Raw genomic sequence first — 18,107 nt, 5'->3', positions numbered from 1 at the left:
CATCGCCACAAGCAACAGAAGAAATCCAACCCAAACTTCCCCACAGCGCTAACAGACCTCCCACCAGCACCCAAAATCCACTCCCCGAGCCTTTCAGCCAGCATCTCAGCATCATCATCCCTTCACATCGCCCCTCAAAAACATACCGATAACAGTTCACTACAGCTCACGCATTAAATCAATCTCATTCAGAGGCTCCTTTCCAACGAAATAAATGAATCCGCAGACGTCCACCCGCCCCGTCCAGAAGCTTTCCAAGGCAGTCGCCAAATGCGCGGTAGAGGTGGGCAAAAACTCCGTCATGCTTCCATCCCAGTTCTCAACGTTGTGCTAAAGAAAAACGTGACATTGTCAGGCCGCTGCATATGGGAAATGCATCATGGCGGATTATAATGATGTATACAAAGATAAATGCGCTCGAGAGTTTTTGAGGCTGAAAGACTGCTACCTGGTGAGTCCACCAAATATTTCATCTATATGCATTGCAGAGAGCTGACAGATGCCCTTCAATTTACTACTACAGACAGCAGTGAAAAAGGCGTAAATCATTAGAAGATTCAAGGGATTATTACATAGACTAAATTTTAATGAACAATTTTTTTTTTCTATTTTCTATTTTACTTGGATTTCATTCTTTTTCTCATCTACATTGCATTCTACATTTAGAGCTTTACGAGTCTCAGCAAAAGAGTGGCCTGCTGAACCTCCTGTTCCTCCTCCGCAATGAGCTCATTAGTGGCTCCCTCTTGGTGCTTCTCGACCGGCCGGCGAAGAACCTTCTCAAAAGCGGACGCCTGAGAAACAATGGCCTCCTCCAGTCCGATATTGTCAGGATCTGACAAGACCTTGTATTCCATCTTGATGTCGTCGGTGGGCTGCAAGCCGGCCTTCTTGCGCAGGCGCTGAACACGGTTGATGATCTCTCTAGCCAATCCTTCCTGAGCCAATTCAGGGTGAATCTCCGAATCCAAAATGGTCAACAAATCGCTGTCAGTGTTGATCTCCAGCATCTTGGAAGCCTCATCCTCCTTTACGCTTCGGCGGACAACAAGATCTCCTTCCTCTAGACGGATGCCATCAACAATGATGAACTTTTCTGTGAGATAGCTCTGCGCTTGCTCACTGGTCAAGCCAGGCAGGGCCTTCTTGACACGAGCCATATCCTTCTTGAGCTTCTTGCCAAGCACCGGCCAGTCAGCCGTCACACTGTATTGCACATTGTATTTTTCTTCGTCTGAAGTAAGTATCAAGTCTCTAACGTTAAGTTCTTCGGTGATGTAGGATTCGAGCGACTTGATGTCATCGAGGTATTGCTGGTCGCGATGAATGACAACCAATGTTCGAAGAGGCGTCTTAAGGCCAATGGCTCTACGCTCTCGAGAGACACGTGCCAGCTCAATGACTCGCTGCATTCTTGATACTCTACGCTCAACTTCGGCATCGAACAGCTCTTGCTTAACTTCAGGGAAGGGGAGGAAGTGAACACTGCGAGCATCTTCTGCCTGCAGTTCTTTGGGAATGTGCTGCACAAGCTTCAGGTAGATGGTATCGGACAGGAAAGGTGTGAATGGGGCCAATCCTCTGCAGAGAGTGAAAAGCACCTCGAAGAGGGAGTTGAGAGCATGCAGGGTATCGTTGAGGCCGTTTTCTCCCTTGAGACGGCGTCGGTTGAATCGAATGTACCAGTTGGTAGTGTTGTCAATGAGCTCGAGGAGTCGAGGAACCACGGTATACAGTCGGTATCCTTGAACACATGTTAGCTCCTCCAGATTGATGTATCAAGCCTTCCAACCTCCTAGTACGTACCTTTCATCTCTTCGTTAACAAATTGAAGCAAACTCTGGCAGCTGGCCAGAATCCACTTGTCCATTACGTTGGTATTGGTGGTTTCCAGCTCCGTGTTCCACTTGTAGTCCACTCCCTCAACCTTCTTCAGGAGCGCAACCTGGCCCTCAAAGAACTTGTAACTGTTCCATAGCGGCAGGAGGACTTTTTGAACGACTTCCCTCACTCCAGTCTCCTTGAATCTCAATGGCTCTGCTCGCACGACGGGAGAGTTGATAAGATAGAGTCTCAGGGCATCGGATCCATATTTGGTCATGACGATGCTAGGGTCCGGGTAGTTTTTCAATCGCTTTGACATCTTCTTTCCGTCCTCAGCCAGAACGATACCATTCACAACGCAGTTCTTGAAAGGTGAAGTGCCAAACAAGTGTGTGCCCAGTACGAGCAAGGTATAAAACCAGCCTCGTGTTTGGTCCAGGCCTTCAGCAATGAAGTCTCCAGGAAACGAGGCCTTGAACTTTTCAACATTCTCAAAAGGATAGTGTTGACTAGCGTAGGGCATGCTGCCTGACTCGAACCAGCAGTCGAAAACTTCAGTCACACGCTTCAGAGTACCTTTGCCCATTTTGCTGGGGATGGTGATGTGATCGACCTTGTCTCGGTGAATGTCATTCAGCTCCCCAGTGTAGCCACTGAGTTCTTTGAGTTCTTCAACGCTTCCCACGCAAACGCGCTCTTCCATGTCGTCACTCACCCACAACGGGATCGGTGTACCCCAGTAACGGTTTCGTCCAACATTCCAATCTCGAGCGTTTTGGATCCAACTGGCGAATCGGCGCTCCTTCACGAATGATGGAACCCAATGAGAATCCTCAATGTTCTTCAGCATGCTTGGAATGATTTCCGGGATACGGATGAACCATGATGGCACAGCCCTGTAGATAAGGGGCGTATCAGAGCGTGGGCACATGGGATACGAGTGACGAAGCTGAGATTCAGCAATGAGTCGCCCAGCCTGCTTGAGGTGCTTGATGATGTGCTTGTCGGCCTCCTTGCAATGCATGCCAGCAAAGTCGGGGACACGGTCAGTGAAGTGAGCAGTATCATTGAGAGGATCCGGAGGGGGTCGGCTCTCGCTGATGACACCGGCCTCAAGGGCCACATTGTAATCGTCCTCTCCGAAAGCCGGTGCTTGATGCACAATTCCCGTACCGCTTTCCGCCGTGACATAGGTGGCATTCAGGACTTTGAATCCGAAATCCTTGAAATCTTCATAGAAGTAGTCAAACAAAGGCTTGTACTTCCACCCAAGCATCTCTGATCCCTTGATTTTGCCAAGTCTTTGGAAATCGGCCTTTTTGGGGTCCTTGTAAATAGTAGTAAGAAGATTCTCCAGGATGATAAAGTTCTTTCCAGTCTTGCCATCCTTGATCTTGAGGTATTCGAAGTCTGGATGGGCGGCGAGACCGGTGTGTGATGGCAGTGTCCACGGGGTAGTCGTCCATGCCAAAAGGTGAGTCTCGGGATCGTCTACCAAGGGAAACGATACGACAACGGCGGGGTCGGTAACGTCTTGATAGTTTTGGTTCGCCTCAAAGTTGCTAAGGGCAGTAGTCAAGACAGTCGAGTAAGGCATAACTCGGTAGCCCTGGTACACTTGACCCTTTTCGTGCAACTGCTTGAAAACCCACCACAGGGATTCCATGAAGGTTGGGTCCATGGTCTGTGACAGCACATTAGTAATGCCCTCGGAGAGACGAATTGGGATTCTCGGCATGAGAGTCTGACCTTGTAATCGTTATCGAAGTCAATCCATCGCCCCAAACGTTCAATGGTAGTGCGCCATTCCGCAGCATATCGCATGACAATAGAACGGCATTCTTCGTTGTACTTTGCAATTCCGATCTTCTCCACAGCGGCCTTTCCGGAGATGCCCAGCTTCTTGTCAATCTCGTGCTCGATGGGAAGTCCGTGAGTATCCCAACCGAATCTTCGCTCGACGTGGTAGCCCTTCATGGACCAATATCTCGGGATAATGTCCTTGATGGTGGAGGCCAGCAAGTGACCGTAGTGGGGGAGACCGGTAGCGAATGGCGGGCCATCATAGAAGGTATAAGGAGGTCGACCTTCGGACAGTTCCAGCTGTAGGATTTGTTAGAGTGCGTCACAGCAGAAAATAATTTATAATTCTTTGTTGACATACCTGACGGTGGAAAGCGTTGATCTCTCTCCATCGCTGGAGGATGGCCTCCTCCTCCTTGGGAAAGTCGATGGACATGGTGCTATTCTCTCTCTCTCGCAAGTAAATGGAGTGGATATGAATAGAAGTGAGAAGTATGGTGGCCAAAAACAAGTAAACAAGGCAAAGGATGGCCCTTTATACTCCCACTGCTTGAGTCAAGAAATCGGCCTCGAGTGAGTCAAAAGTTCAAAGTTCGAAATGGAGGGGCAGTGGGAGATTCCGCAGAGGGTAAGTGGGGTTGCAGTCGCGCATTTGGACAGCACGGGGCACTGAAATTGATTTATTGCTGCTAAACCATAAGCAGTAGTATTCTGCATCATGTGTATTAGTACACCGTACCGAGTACGGAGCACAGCTGATATAATCCGTTCAACAGGCGCGCTGACGCATCTCGATAGACATCCCTTAGTATTAACAGGCTGTCAACTTGGGCCAAAGAGCTCTGGATAGAGAGCCAGCAACCGCCGAATAGCGCCCGTGGATGGCTCTTTAGACGGCTGATGTGACGCGAGGTTATGCCTAGAGGCAATCGTTTGGCAAATAGAGAGACAGACGACCGGATCCTCCCCAGCTCAGAACCCAACTCTTGACCATGTCGTTCTTGTTTGGGAGAGGCAGATCGCGGGCTGCTGCCGATCTGCCCAGGCAAGCTCGTGATCACATCATGAAGCTCGAAAGCCCTAACGGGGTCTCCAAGGTGAGTTGTCGGGATTCCTCGGGCGTCGCGGCGTTGCTTTCTGACACGACCAGGCTGAAGAGCTTGCTCGCGTGCTCAATCAGATGAAGGTCGTTCTCCAAGGCACTCAAGGTATGCAAATATACAGACGCCGCCCACGCTTCCTAGTACCGTTACTCTCCTCCGTCCCACTGTTCTCAGCCTAGCCATCTGGGTGCATTAACACTAGCCTAAGAAACTGAGAGCTCACCCGAGCAGATCTATCAGCTCGTCACGGCTCTGATAGACGAAGACCTGCTCCACCTGCTAGCTACCAACCTCTATCGCCTACCTTTTGAGTCGCGAAAGGATACCCAAGTGATCTTCTCTTATGTATTCCGCTTCCGGCCCGCGGCAGCGGCTCCCAAGAGCGACCCCATCGCCCTGTCTTATGTGGTGTGTAACAGACCACAAGTCCTAGTTGAACTCTGTCGCGCCTATGACCACAAAGAAAGTGCCACTCCTGCGGGATCTGTTCTCCGAGAGCTCCTCAAAAATGAAGCCGCCGCTGCCATAATCCTATATGACGACGGGGATGAACCCGGATCCAGTTGTAAAGGCCTCAATGCTATTGATCGCAACCGCCCTCAGAGCGGCCGCGGAGTCTTTTGGAAGTTTTTCGACTGGATCAACAAGAGCTCCTTTGAGGTTGCTGCGGACGCGTTTACGACTTTCCGGGTGGGACACAATTTGCTACACCTAAACGTGAATTCTTTGAACCAGGCTTTCTAACCGGTCAGTAGGAACTCTTGACGCGGCATAAAGACCTGATCCCGAAGTATCTATCCACCAATTTCGAGCTGTTTTTTGACAAGTACAACAACACTCTGGTCCAGTCAAACAGCTATGTCACCAAACGACAATCCATCAAACTCCTTGGCGAACTGCTGCTGGACCGCTCCAACTATAGCGTCATGACAGCTTACGTCGATAGTGGCGAGCACTTGAAAATATGCATGAATCTTCTTCGAGACGACAGGAAAATGGTCCAGTATGAAGGGTTCCACGTGTTCAAGGTTTTCGTTGCGAATCCGCATAAATCCATTGCCGTCCAGAAGATTCTTCTCATGAACCGCGAGAAGCTCTTGGTCTTTCTAGCGCACTTTCTCGAGGATCGGACTGATGACGAACAATTCATTGATGAACGAGAATTTTTGATTAAGCAAATCCGTAATATGCCATCGACTCCCGTGGTCTCTCAACGATCTGTTAGCGCATCATAATGTATCTCGATTTCCTAAGGGGGAAAGAAGGGGAGGAGGGAGCATAGTTAGAACTGATGTTATATGAGCGTCTTGCTATCCCTCCTTTTTTTAATCACGGGGGTTTTTGTTTTGCTCTCTATCCTCATTTGTATTGGAGTTTAGCAATACTGGGGAGTTACGGCCACGTCAAGTCATCTGCGGGTCAAGGGGCGTGCTATTAAAGAAGATAATATTACAAACTGATTTGGTATGCGAGCAAAAACAGTCCAGCGGGATATGTATCATACCCCAGCTCTTGAACCACACTCTAGCTCTCCGAGCAACATATCATGACTTGCTACTGTAGCTTTTCATCTATTTCCTTCGCCCTCGTTCATCTGCGCCTCTTGACCGAAACCTGTTCAAATCCAATATTGATTCGCAAAAACCAAAGTACAGCACGCTCATCGTTGCCTAGAGAGCAGCACGTTGACGCTTTCGCGAGCATTTTGGCTGTTCCACACGCTGTTGTTCCCGCCCCGTCGCCACTCGTCGCCAGCAACATTCTCGGCATCACTTGCCGCTTCGCCCATGATGATTTCGAGATCACGTTTTTGTGAACTGAGCCAACTCTTAACAAAATTGGCAGGGTCTTCGCTCAACGATGAGAAGAAGGAGTGTTTGGCTTTGGACATTGAAATCGCCTGCACAAGCCTGGCCAGCTGCTCATCCAACGAGGTAATCTGCTTCAACGAGGCAGCGTATTGCGGGTTGTTCAACAAGGGGCGCAAATTAGCCTTGATAGGATCCTCCACCAGCACCTGAATATCATACACTGTAGGCTGAGGATTTTTGTGAAATTCTTCGTCTACCCGGATCGTATACGGGAGAGATATGGGGGCCAGAGGGCGAAGGTGTGGCACAACATACTCGCCGAGCATTGGTATAACGCCCGAATCTCGACCAATAACCTAGGACAGTTAGTAATCGTGAACAAAAGAAGGGAAAAGGGAATATTGCTGGGTAGTTGCTCGGGTGCTGACCTTTTTCAGATATGAATCGCAGCGAAAATTACGCCTTTCTTCATCCTCTTGCAATCCAGATAGCCTGATGTACTCCCACAGCGCCATAACGGCCTCGTGCTGCGTCGCTTCCTTCATATCAACGATTTGCGCGAGCTCGGGAGTCAGCTGGTATCTTTCAGGCGACTCGTGTCTCTGTAAATTGATTGTGATATTCATGTTCTCATCTCCATTGCGCTTGAAGGTGAATTCGTCAAAGTCAGCTTCAGGTGGCACGGCGGCACCTGCTTGGCCCTGCGAGGTTTCTGGCCGTCTCCATTCCACGTTATGTTCAGAGCCATTCCGGAACCTAGACCTATCAAAGTCGACAGAAATGGACTGAAAGAAGTGTGAAAATCGATGCTTCTTTTGGTTTGCCTCTGTACCGGTAGGCTTCTGGGTCGAACCGCCGTCTTCTTGTTTGTCTGCTGCAGGAGAGGCTTTGGACGCCGCATCCTCGTCCTTGATCTGATCGTCTTCGTCCAGGAGGTAGCCCTCAATCTTAACTCGGTAGGACGCCTCCGTAGCCGGCGTAAAATCGAAAGAATCAGCATTGAGACTGTTTCCTTGCCAGATCTGGTCTTCGACGGTATTGGTTATCCAGATTCGCAGGGTTTTCCGTAGCTAAGAAACTGTAAGCCACCGTGCACAAACGTTGCGTCAAGTGGTGGGAACGAGGCTCACCTTGGAACTTCGTTTTGCGTCATCGAGCACATCAAGTCGTTTTCGTGTAATGGTAGCGTCAATCAGTCTCTCGATGTCTCTCAATTCCGCATATCTCTTGACACCATCCGGATCGATAATGCAGTCTTCCACGCCATCGGGAATATTCTTGTCTGTCGGCTTGCGACTTCTCCGCTTTGCTAATTCGCTGGCATGGGCCTGTGCTTGCTGTTGCTGAGCAATTTGCGCCTGTGTGAGAGGGACTGAGGGATGCGGTCCAGAAGACATCATGGGCCCTGGGCAAGTTAGAGCAAGTTAGAAGAAATGCGACTTGGCTGATGGACTGAAGGAAAAGAGATGCACATACCAATTCCGCCGCGCCGCTGGTTCGGGGGATGCGGCGACCGTTGCGGCGGCTGTTGGGCAAAGGCACGATACTGTTGCTGCATCTTGATAAGAAATCTCAATGGGGCCGGTAGTAGCAAACAAGAGCCAAATCGGTTGCGACGCTCAGGCTGGTGTAAAGTGAAACCGCGTCGCGAACACGGGCGGCGATCTTGGTCACGTGCTGGCGCCAATCAGATTGGGTAAATGTGGATGACTACTCAAGTATTGAGTACATCTAGTCTTTGTCGTATTACCATAAAGTTACAGGTACTCAGTACTGAGCACCTCTAGGCTATTGCATGCACCTTATTGGGGTGGTTCAGGCACAAGATCGTAGGCGATCGTCAAGCTGCATGTCGATCTAGTTATACTATTTCTACATCAAGGGGTTAGGACAACATATTATTATTATTGTTATCTTTGCTTTTGGTGTTGAGTAGCCCTTGTGAGGGATTCTTTTCTTAGGAACAATCAGATTTAATATCCTGTTTAATTACCAGTATCCGCAGCACCAGCCAATTCTAACCTTTCCAGTGTCTCTTCTTCCGCTTCTTGACGACGTGCTTCCTCGCGATATCTCTCGCCTCTCCTATGATTCTCGGCCACAGTTACCATCTCATTCGTCTCTGTATTAATGAGCCACACATTCTCTCTCGGACACGGCCAATAGAAGGGGTCCCCCGGGATATACCAAGCCTCTGGCCCATCGAGACAGACAACGTAGATTTCTTGCACATTGCAAAAGAAGCCCAGCTCTGCAGTCGTTTCATCGAAATAGTGTTCGTCACAATCGCGGGCAAACTTTAGCCGACGAATGTGTGGCGCTTCTGGTTCGGTCCAGACAAGACTGGATCTGCCAATGGAAATTATGTCCATGTCGAGGTTGGCCCAAACATAGCGAGGTTCAGTGCCGTAGGCAAAGACTTGTTGGTAATGCCGTGTGAGGAGACTGCGGGCTTCCTGGCAGGTATGAAGCGCGGCTGGCACCGGCGTGGGTGAGGAGGCATACAAAACACCAAGGCCATTATGAAAACAACAACAACCAAGGCGTGTGGCGCGGCGCCTTTGGCCAACTGAGAATCTGCCGATCTTGAAACGAATCTCGACGGTTCGCGGCTCGATAGTCAGCATCCAGATTGTCGAGCGTAACTCGAGTGGGAGATCAGAAAACTGAGTCATTGGTAAGGCTTCGGCTTGATGATGTTTTGAAGAGAATTCGAGAAGAAGCACAGACGTTACTGTGTACCTATAGCGCGGGAAATGTTTATTCATTACATGCTATACAGCTTTCACAGGCAGATATATCCATTGATCTTTCTCTCCTCTGTTGGTGTTCACTCACTTGACTTTCTTTACCATGAAGATCGGCCCTCCCCGAATTACAGCATGACACCTGCCACGGCCAAGGACTGTATCTATTGGTACAGCAGTGTTGATAGTAGAACTTGCCAAGAAACCAGAGACTTGTTCAAAATTAGTCCCGAGGAATTTACAAAATGGAACCCTTCTGTCGTGTCGACCGCCAAATGTGGATTTGGGCATCCTACTGTGTCTTTGGTCCGAGAGAAGCTTAGCAAATTGACACTTTTCCTACTATGTTAGTTGTAGTTTTGTTATAAGTCTTTATCATAATTTCAGATACTATTCATACATCTATCTAATGCGGCTATGTACAGTTATATAAACAACTATTTACTTAATAACTTTGCCCCTCCAAGAATATCTCCCCCCTCAGCATCTTCAATGTCCAAGAAGCGCCTGAACATAGGCAGCTTAGTTCAGACCATTCTTGATGTTATCATACTTGGAGTTGGGGTAGCTCAGCAGGTTCTGAGTTGTGTCCAGGCCTCCAAGAGCTCTGTGGCTTGTTCCAATCAGCGAGTCAGCTCCCTTCTTGTCGGCTGAGGCCTCCCAGAACATGCTACCTCCCAGGCCGAGAGACTTGAGGTAGGCAACCTTGGTGTTGATCATGTCGGGGGTATCGAAAGAGATGAGCTCCTTGGTGGCGGAGTTGTAGCTGTAGTAGCCCTTTGCGACAGAATCGTACTGGACGGTGGCGCCAGCCTTAGGAAGAGCCTTGTAATCCCAGATACCGGCCTCCCAGCTTCCACTTCCAACACCATTGTAAGTCTGGCCAATACCAGCGGTGTTCTGGAATGATCTTCCGTAGATGGGCATGCCGAGAACAATCTTGTTGGCGGGAACACCTCCATTGATATAATCCTTGACAGCGGAATCGGTGTTGAAGGGGGTGGCATTGGGGTTGGACGGGTTGTTAAACAGGTTGGCGTCGTGACCGGTGAGGGGGCTGAAGGATCCGGCGTAGTCGTAGGCCATGAGGTTGATGTAGTCGAGGACTTGGCCAAGATCAGCCAGGCGCAGCTTGGAGTAGTTGTCCTTGCCAGCTGGGGCGGCAATGGTGAGGAGGAAGTGGTAGCCAGGGGCATACTGGGCAGCATAAGCATCCAGCTGAGATCGGACTTCCTTCAGCAGAAGAATCATGTTGGAGGCCTGGGTGGCGTCTGCAGGGTACTCCCAGTCGATATCAATACCATCGAAACCCCAATCCTTCATAAAGGTAATGGCAGTTTTCGCAAAGTTCTTTCGGTTGGCATCCGTGCTTGCTGCAGAAGGGAAGTTGGTGGACCAGGTCCAGCCACCGATGGAGAGCAGAACCTTGAGGCCTCGGTTGGCCTTCTTGACCTTGAACAGCTGCTTGACACAGCCGTAGGCATTGGTGCCGACATCATTCCAAGCTAGTGTGAGTGTAAGTATGTATACATAGCATCTAGCCATGAGAGGGAAACGTACAATCATCGGCATAGTGCTTCTCGTAATCAGCGTAGGTATCGCCAGAGATACTGAAAGAAGATTAGCATTATGAAAGCGGCTTTTTGGAGATATATCCCATCTGGTTTATCTGGCTTACACTGTGCCGTCTGCCTGGAGGTTCATGAAGGAGTAGATGACATGAGTGACATCTGATGCCACCAAATCGGCAGGCTGGAAGTTGCGGTCGTAGATGCCCCTTTAATTGCTTATAGTCAGCAGTGAAGCTATGGAAGCTCGTTGATTTCACTGACCAGTTGGTGAAATAGACGGAGTTTGCGTATCCGTTGGCTCTCTTCTCAACAGAGCGCTCTTCTGTGGCCAGGGGGCTTGCAGAGCTGAGAGTAGCCTGCAGCGCAGCCAGCAAGGCTACGGATTTTCCGAGGAAGCTCAACATGGTGAATTGCTTGTGATGTTGGTAGATTGTTCAAGCTTTCCAATGGTGGATTAAACTTTCTTCTGAAGCGCTGAATGGGAACCAACGATGTTTATATATCTGGCTGTGGAGCTTCAAGGTACATGTATGTGTACTCTATAAGCATGATGCTCACTTATGAAGCTTCCCCTTCAGATCCTTGGCACCAACATGTAACCCATGCTTCTTCAATAGTGCTATACTGCAGCTTGCAATCAATGGCAACGTTATGCCCCGGAGCTCATGGTTCTCAAGGCGTGCCACCCCTGCCTCGTGCTCAACGTCCAGCGGCTGTCGACTGGCATGGATAGGCATGTCCCGGCGCGAACCAAATCGAGGTGGCAGTCATGATTAGCTTCAGCGCCATATCAGTTACAGGCATCTCATACCCTCGCCAAGTCTAGCAACGTTGCTAATGGCGGCAAGAAGCCAGTTGCTCTGATATGCTTTTTGGGCGATATCCGGCTTCCCGGGGGAAGGGAATGTCTCAGGCAGGGGTCATTCTGCCAGGCACGAAGCGCCGGCTGATGGGGCTACAGATGGCGGAAAGCCACCATGTGCTCAAGATGCATCCCATTGATCAGACCTACTTGGATGGGTAGGGGGCACATGTAAGTGCATCTCGCGCATCTGGTGATGCCCCTCTGCAGCAGCTGCGATTCCTCAAAAGGCGCATATGCACGGATGGAGCTTATCGTGACCGGCGGCTGGCTGGAGATAGTTGTTACAACGTGGTATCTCGACTATCCGCCGCTCTCTGCTGGAATTCTCGACTGCGGGCGTGATCCTGCTAGAGGTGCTAGAGGGACTCGATTTCCATATCGCGCCGAGGAAGTAGTTGGATTTTGCCGTTTTGGGCAGGAGATAACGGGGTTGCAGCGGGCCTGCCTGGATAAGCGCTCCGAGGCCAGGAATTGCTTCCCCTGCATCTCCATCTTAGAGGTACATTCATGTATACAATGCTGAGCTCTCGCGTCATGTTACCTGGTAGTACTAGTACGAGTACTCGACACTATATTGGTAGTACGGGCGTAACATTGGCTACCAGAGAAAGAAAGAATCCAGCTGTCATCTTCTGCGGAACAACCCCACGGGGGACCTTAGCAGGGCGGTTACGGCTCTTTTCTCTTTAAAGGGCATGCATACGCGGGGGGCAGTACTACCTACCTTGTATCTATCCACCGGCGAGAAGCAGCAACTATCGATATGTACTTCTACTAGATGGGAAGATAACTCTGGATGGCATCATCTTTGAATTGCCTTATGCATCTACCGACCGATATTACCCCAGGCTGCCTTCTACTAACCTTTGTCAGTAGGTAAGCATCCCAAACGCCCTACCAAGGCTGACAAGGAGATGCTCGGCACGCACCCGAACCCCTCGAGAAAGGAAGCATAAGAAATAAACATCAGATAATTCTACGAAATGAAACACCACTAGCTGACATCCGCTGATATCGACAAGGAACGAGCAGTCCTTGGTGGAGGAGACGAATTTGCTCCGTGATCTGACTAACTGGGTGTTGAAGTTGTGACCTACCCAATGGGGAATCGTCGTGACTGGAAAGGCCGCCTGGGTGTCAAGCGGAGAATACCAACGGTGGTAGTTTGGCCGCGCGAATCAGCATTCAATATAAGCTAGTAATTAAGGTAAAATACTAGTATATTCCGTTGTGAGGCGGGGCGTTGAATAGCACTTGGCCAACCCTGTAATTTATTATCGACCTTCCAAGTTGTCAACTCGGCGGTTATTAAACTGCCGAGCCTCTTCAAGGGCTGGAGAGAGCACGCGTAAGCCTCACTCCGTGTGTCTACAAGAGGTGCAGACGTGTGTGTACGTGTCTACCCGGCACTGTACTGATGATAAACCAAAATAATCAGATAGCAGGATAACAAGGGGATTTCCCAGAATAAACCTCATGTGGACAAGCAAAGAATCAAATATTTACTACTAAATAGATAGGCTGCATATAGATTTCATTCGGTTTAGCATGAATCATTATGTATTTACCCAGAATGCCCCTCCGAAGAGTTGCTCTCGTTGTAGCAGACAAGACGAGTCGCCTGATATACCCTATCGGTGCCCAAAACACCATCATCAGATACTGCCACCGCCTACCTTCCGTCTTTAGCTAGCCCCCTAGCCTCTCTCTCCCCAAGAGATGTGCAGAAATGGCAGGCTGCCCCAATGACGAGCGTTTCTTGTTGCAATCAATAAACAAAAGACGCAGTAGCAAATGCAACATTGGATGGTAGCGAGGGCAAGAACGCCATACACACACAGCTAACTCTATCTTCCAGTCGCCAACATGTGTCTATTGGCTGTAAGCCTCTTCTCTCTCCCTATAATCATCTCCACCAGAGATATCTTGGGTGGTCGACGACGATGTACTAACCGGTGGCAGGTTGGGCGATCGGTATTTCGCAGCCCTTGTATTGTTACAGAACTAACCATTCGATGAGCTGGATCTCGGTGGCTGAAATATTCTGTTCCGTGTGTTTATTTGGCAGTATCATCTAGACAGTTTCGACCTCACCTAACTGGACGGACTGGGGTTCGGGTTCGCAGCAAGTGGGCCGGCTAGCAGCGGTCGGTTCGTGCCATGACTTCTTCTACGGTCCCTGAGTTTAAGACGACGAACAATGCGGGCTATGATCGGCATGAAGGCGGGAGTGTGCCAAATGTCACCTGCCTATTTCCTAGGTCTGACTCTGGATATGGCTCATTAGACGACTCACCACACCACCCCAAAGCCGATTATGTTTCGCATCTTGACGGGGCTGGATCTCGCCATAGCCCAGGGCTGTCAGCTGGGAGAGCGAAGAAAGCGGCATCAACACGCCTTGTCAGATCGAACCACAGCCCGTGCTCAACTCCAACGCGTTATTGTCCATTCCTTGCCTGGAGCCCGCAGCAGCTGAGTCCGCTGCCTGATTGCAAAGATGACGCAAAGATACTGCTCTCTCAGCAGAAATGCGTCACTGGAGGTCCACATACTCCAGATAGATTTGTCCCCCGACGGGATAGCGATGAGTCCAGCAGGCAGGTGTATCAGACGACAAAACCGCTTCAGGATCTCTCACCAGCCGAGAAACTATTGAGAAGAAAAGGGGTCTCCTTGGCTCAATTCTCCGCACCCCAACGTCCTCCCGCCCGTGCCTTGGATAAAGCCCACATGGCACTGGTTGGCCACCCACTCAGTCAAGGTTATTCCAACTCAAAAGGGGGGGACATGGCTGAGGAGGTTGACTTGCTGACTTGATATTCATAGGTGGGGGTGCATTGTCAAATATCCGTTCAGAAACCAGACAAGCCAGCCAAGGCAATGTTTGGAGAGTAGGTGGCCTTGCTCCTGCAATGCCTGAGATGGACCGCAGCCGCCGCCGCCCACTCTCAAACGGGGCGACTGCTCGTCTCTTCACCATGTCCGTGGCTACAGCGAAGCCTAGCCGCCGCGACGACTTTCGCTTTTATCATGGCCGCGTTGCGTCTGCACTGAGGATTGACCGCATCCGCCGCGTACTGGAGTTTACTCGTGGGGGTCCGATGATCCCTGACTTCCCGACTCGGACGATGTCGCTCTTATCAGACTAGGAGCTTGCTTCTTGGGCACGTACTGATGATGACGACGGTTCAGATGAATTTCCTGGTATGAGGCTAAGACTGCACTGTTTAACTCAAAACAACGACTCATTAATCTTTGGTTAGGCAATGGCAATCCACTGCCAAGGCGATCTCTTCCTGCAGCTCCTTTTAGGTATTCGACTTCTCTGATTTGCAAACCTGTCCAGTCAAGCTAACATGTGCAAGAGTCCTTGATGCACCGGATCTGCGTGACGATTTCTACTGTTCTGTTCTGGCGTACTCGCCGAATAGCCAAAAGCTTGCGGTTGGCCTAGGGAATATCCTATACATCTGGTCTAAGGGGTCAGGGCCTCGAGCTATCCATGGATCTGCTGCATCTCATGTATGGCTTACGTCCGTTTCATTTTCGTCAGTTCAAGGAGGAAAGTGTATTCTGGCTATAGGACGATCGGACGGAACCTTGGTGCTCAAGTCCACTTATGACGCCCTCCCTCGCTTCCAGGTGCAACAGCCCTTCCCGGTGTCTTGCGTGAGCTGGAGGCCGATAACCACCCTGAGGCCTTCCAGGAACCCATTCAACCCTGGAATCGCTGTTCAGACCGAGGACTTGGTCATTGGTGATGACACTGGCGTGATATACTACTACGTGGTAGAGTGGCCAATGGGCTGGGAGGTTACACGAGACACCTGGCCAGGGACCATATATCTTATTGCCAAAGTTTCACTTCACACCCAGCAGATATGCGGCCTGTCCTGGTCGCCCAACGGGAGATTCTTCGCCTCTGGTGGAAATGATAACTTGTGCTGTCTCTTTGATACAGACAGCGTGCTTATCGAGAAGCAAGAGTCTATTCAAAACAGCGCACAATGGTCAGGATGGCACATGGCCAACGGCTGCACCAAAGAAGGCTTGATTGGCCAAACAAGATGCCCCTTACCCCCAGGACGCCTACTCAAGCAAAATCATGCCATTACCTAGGAGGATGCAGCCAGCGTTCGACCTGCCAGGCCATCGTCCATGGCGATTCGGAGGTTGGGCCCTGGGTCCGAGAAACATCGCTGGATACACAAAGCTGCAGTCAAGGCCATTGCATTCTGCCCATGGCGCGAAGGACTGGTTGCAACGGGTGGTGGGTCTAATAATAAATGCATCCACTTCTTCCATACAACTTCAGGCTCAGCTTTGGCTACAATCGCAGTTTCAGCTCAGGTGACGGCTCTCATATGGTCGTCGACTAGGCGCGAAATTGCTGCTACTTTTGGGTATACAGAGCCCGAACATCCCTATCGGATAGCCGTATTTAGCTGGCCAGAATGCAGGCAAGTGGCGGCGATCCCATGGGATGGAGATCTTCGAGCATTGTATGCCATCTCGTATCCTCGGTGGCCGGCCAATACGAAGGCCATGGCACACGATCAGAAACTTCGCGAGGGATGCATTGTTGTTGCCTCGAGCGACAAGAGTGTCAAATTCCACGAAATCTGGGGTAACGAAGGCAAGATGCCAGGGGGAGGAACAGGGATGCTAGGAGGCAGCAGTATTCTCGAAAGTCTTGAGGGTATTGACAAAGAGGGTGATGTGATTCGTTGATGGCTCTTCAGCGTCTTTCGTGAGAATTCTAGATTGCAAGACCAATAATCATACCTATTTATATAGCAGTACATCCACTCCGAATGAAAACACACCTAGGTTGTGGGAAAAAAAAAAAGAAACCATAAAAATAAAATCCTATATAAACATATATGGTGATTATCAGTGCCAGAGATCTAGGAAATTAGGTGTGCGCCGTACACAAGCATCCCAAAAATCGCAACCGGAAGAAGGCAGAATGCCTCAACGCCAACGCCAGCCTTGTATGATGATGACCCAGCAGTTACTTATGTCTTGTTAACTCATTTCAAAATAGCAATCAATAGCACAAGAATAACAATGAGGATGAAGATGATTGCCATCTGCTTGTTGTCCGATGCGCTCCTCGCAACTTTTCCCAAAGCTTTCTTCGCCCGATCTAAACGGCTTTGATGGCGACCAGTGGCATGGTCAACTTCATCCAGAAGTTCCATGTGGCTCTCCAGTTCATCTCCAATTTGCATGCTGAGCTCCCGCTGCCGGCCGATGGACGCCCCTAGGCGATCGAGATGGTCGTCTTGCTCCTGTAAGATTTGGGAATGGTATTCATGAATCTGCTGATTTGATAGCCCATTGGCATGGTCGCTGTATCCCATTGATTCTGAGGAGGCATTCGGATCGTCGGTGTAGCGTCCGTATAGCTGTTGGTTTGGTGAGGGGGGCGCTTCGCTGAATCGTACCGTCTTAGATTTGCGGTTGGATCTGTTGGCTGGGTCGGCCTCTTCGCTGGCGTCTTGGTCGGATGGCGGGTTGGAGGATGGGTTGGAGAGCGACTGGTACTGAGATATTAACTCGTCAAACTGCTTGTGCAGCGCCGGGAGAGATTCCGTAATAGCTTGTGCGGCCCTGCTTTAAGAATCAGTAAAAAGCGGGCAACTTTACAATCGAGGGGAAAGACGGACGCTTCATCGCCGGCCTGCTGGAGGCGAGCGCTCTCCTGGTCTAGTGAAGCAATGCCATTACGAAGCTGGTCGAACGAGCGCGAGATGTCACCGCTGAGGGAGGTGTCGTCGGGATTCAAGGACTGGGCGCGCTGCCACTCAAGCAGGGAGAGCTTGATGTGGTCGGCGAGCAGGAAGAGCTGCGATGGGTTGGACATTTTGTGAGGGGTTTTTGGATTGTTGGAAGCATCAAACAAAAAAGTTTGAGGGGCCGGTTTGCTACTTTGCGAGAGAGGGCATCGCCGGGGAGGTACAAAGGTACTTTTGGTGTTCAGTGTGTCCGCTTTGAGATGGAGGCAGAGTTGCGACGCAGTGAGGCGCTAAGCAGGCAGGCTACCTCGGTACTTGCGGCGTGTAGTAAGATTGGGTGTGTTTTCAAGTACCTCTTGTGAAGTACAAATCTTGATTATAAGTGTTTTTCTTACTTAATACGAATCTTTCTGTATCTACCTAGTAATAATACATTCTACTCGATATTTTACTTTTGAAGTGGGAGATGTAGAGTTTGTATGTAAAGTATAACTTGAAGACATTGACCCCATTGTACCTAGACCAGTGTACCTGAGGTATGCGGAGCACGGACCCTTCAGTGCTTTGTAGCACCTTAGCACCACTGGGCAACTAAACTAAGCTCTACGCGCCATGATTTGGTTGGCCTGTCGCAACGTC

General features: G+C 50.0%; 9 protein-coding genes across 9 annotated transcripts; 4 read left to right on the top strand and 5 right to left on the bottom strand.

Moving 5' to 3' along the window:
* The first annotated feature begins 65 nt into the window (after positions 1-65).
* On the top strand, positions 66-615 carry V8C40DRAFT_231828 (uncharacterized protein). The gene is made up of 3 exons (XM_083213008.1): positions 66-283; positions 356-451; positions 524-615. Exons 1-3 carry the CDS (start codon positions 215-217, stop codon positions 542-544), a joined length of 186 nt encoding a protein of 61 aa, XP_083077432.1. The 5' UTR covers positions 66-214; the 3' UTR covers positions 545-615.
* Positions 583-4,210, bottom strand: V8C40DRAFT_231826 (isoleucine--tRNA ligase ILS1). The gene is made up of 4 exons (XM_083213007.1): positions 3,989-4,210; positions 3,574-3,927; positions 1,807-3,508; positions 583-1,744 (listed from the first exon to the last, which is right to left on the bottom strand). Exons 1-4 carry the CDS (start codon positions 4,061-4,063, stop codon positions 663-665), a joined length of 3,213 nt encoding a protein of 1,070 aa, XP_083077431.1. The 5' UTR covers positions 4,064-4,210; the 3' UTR covers positions 583-662.
* A 224-nt stretch (positions 4,211-4,434) lies between these two features.
* On the top strand, positions 4,435-6,279 carry V8C40DRAFT_231825 (Mo25-like protein). The gene is made up of 4 exons (XM_083213006.1): positions 4,435-4,724; positions 4,778-4,835; positions 4,939-5,420; positions 5,486-6,279. The coding sequence occupies exons 1-4, from the start codon at positions 4,620-4,622 to the stop codon at positions 5,963-5,965; spliced, it is 1,125 nt and encodes a 374-aa protein (XP_083077430.1). The 5' UTR covers positions 4,435-4,619; the 3' UTR covers positions 5,966-6,279.
* Positions 6,080-8,155, bottom strand: V8C40DRAFT_231819 (SWIB/MDM2 domain-containing protein). The gene is made up of 4 exons (XM_083213005.1): positions 8,018-8,155; positions 7,672-7,946; positions 6,970-7,611; positions 6,080-6,897 (listed from the first exon to the last, which is right to left on the bottom strand). The coding sequence occupies exons 1-4, from the start codon at positions 8,097-8,099 to the stop codon at positions 6,391-6,393; spliced, it is 1,506 nt and encodes a 501-aa protein (XP_083077429.1). The 5' UTR covers positions 8,100-8,155; the 3' UTR covers positions 6,080-6,390.
* A 237-nt stretch (positions 8,156-8,392) lies between these two features.
* V8C40DRAFT_231817 (2EXR domain-containing protein) lies at positions 8,393-9,620 on the bottom strand. The gene has a single exon (XM_083213004.1). It carries the CDS (start codon positions 9,307-9,309, stop codon positions 8,527-8,529), a length of 783 nt encoding a protein of 260 aa, XP_083077428.1. The 5' UTR covers positions 9,310-9,620; the 3' UTR covers positions 8,393-8,526.
* A 190-nt stretch (positions 9,621-9,810) lies between these two features.
* V8C40DRAFT_261143 (glycoside hydrolase) lies at positions 9,811-11,263 on the bottom strand (the record flags this gene model as incomplete). Its single annotated transcript, XM_083219227.1, has 4 exons — positions 9,811-10,793; positions 10,849-10,898; positions 10,967-11,065; positions 11,121-11,263. 4 exons carry the CDS (start codon positions 11,261-11,263, stop codon positions 9,811-9,813), a joined length of 1,275 nt encoding a protein of 424 aa, XP_083077427.1.
* A 2,621-nt stretch (positions 11,264-13,884) lies between these two features.
* V8C40DRAFT_261142 (WD40 repeat domain-containing protein) lies at positions 13,885-15,846 on the top strand (the record flags this gene model as incomplete). Its single annotated transcript, XM_083219226.1, has 5 exons — positions 13,885-14,488; positions 14,554-14,801; positions 14,877-14,931; positions 14,991-15,039; positions 15,093-15,846. The coding sequence occupies 5 exons, from the start codon at positions 13,885-13,887 to the stop codon at positions 15,844-15,846; spliced, it is 1,710 nt and encodes a 569-aa protein (XP_083077426.1).
* A 39-nt stretch (positions 15,847-15,885) lies between these two features.
* V8C40DRAFT_261141 (WD40-repeat-containing domain protein) lies at positions 15,886-16,458 on the top strand (the record flags this gene model as incomplete). The annotated part of the gene is made up of 1 exon (XM_083219225.1): positions 15,886-16,458. The coding sequence occupies one exon, from the start codon at positions 15,886-15,888 to the stop codon at positions 16,456-16,458; it is 573 nt and encodes a 190-aa protein (XP_083077425.1).
* V8C40DRAFT_231806 (syntaxin) lies at positions 16,329-17,705 on the bottom strand. Its single transcript, XM_083213003.1, has 2 exons — positions 17,400-17,705; positions 16,329-17,343 (listed from the first exon to the last, which is right to left on the bottom strand). The coding sequence occupies exons 1-2, from the start codon at positions 17,594-17,596 to the stop codon at positions 16,761-16,763; spliced, it is 780 nt and encodes a 259-aa protein (XP_083077424.1). The 5' UTR covers positions 17,597-17,705; the 3' UTR covers positions 16,329-16,760.
* Positions 17,706-18,107: the final 402 nt, after the last annotated feature.

The sequence above is a fragment of the Trichoderma camerunense genome (genome assembly GCF_050948025.1).
Source record: "Trichoderma camerunense strain CBS 138272 chromosome Unknown V8C40scaffold_2, whole genome shotgun sequence".
NCBI lineage: Eukaryota > Fungi > Ascomycota > Sordariomycetes > Hypocreales > Hypocreaceae > Trichoderma > Trichoderma camerunense.
The sequence above is the reverse complement of the archived record's forward strand: the minus strand, read 5'-3'. Positions and strand labels throughout refer to the sequence as shown.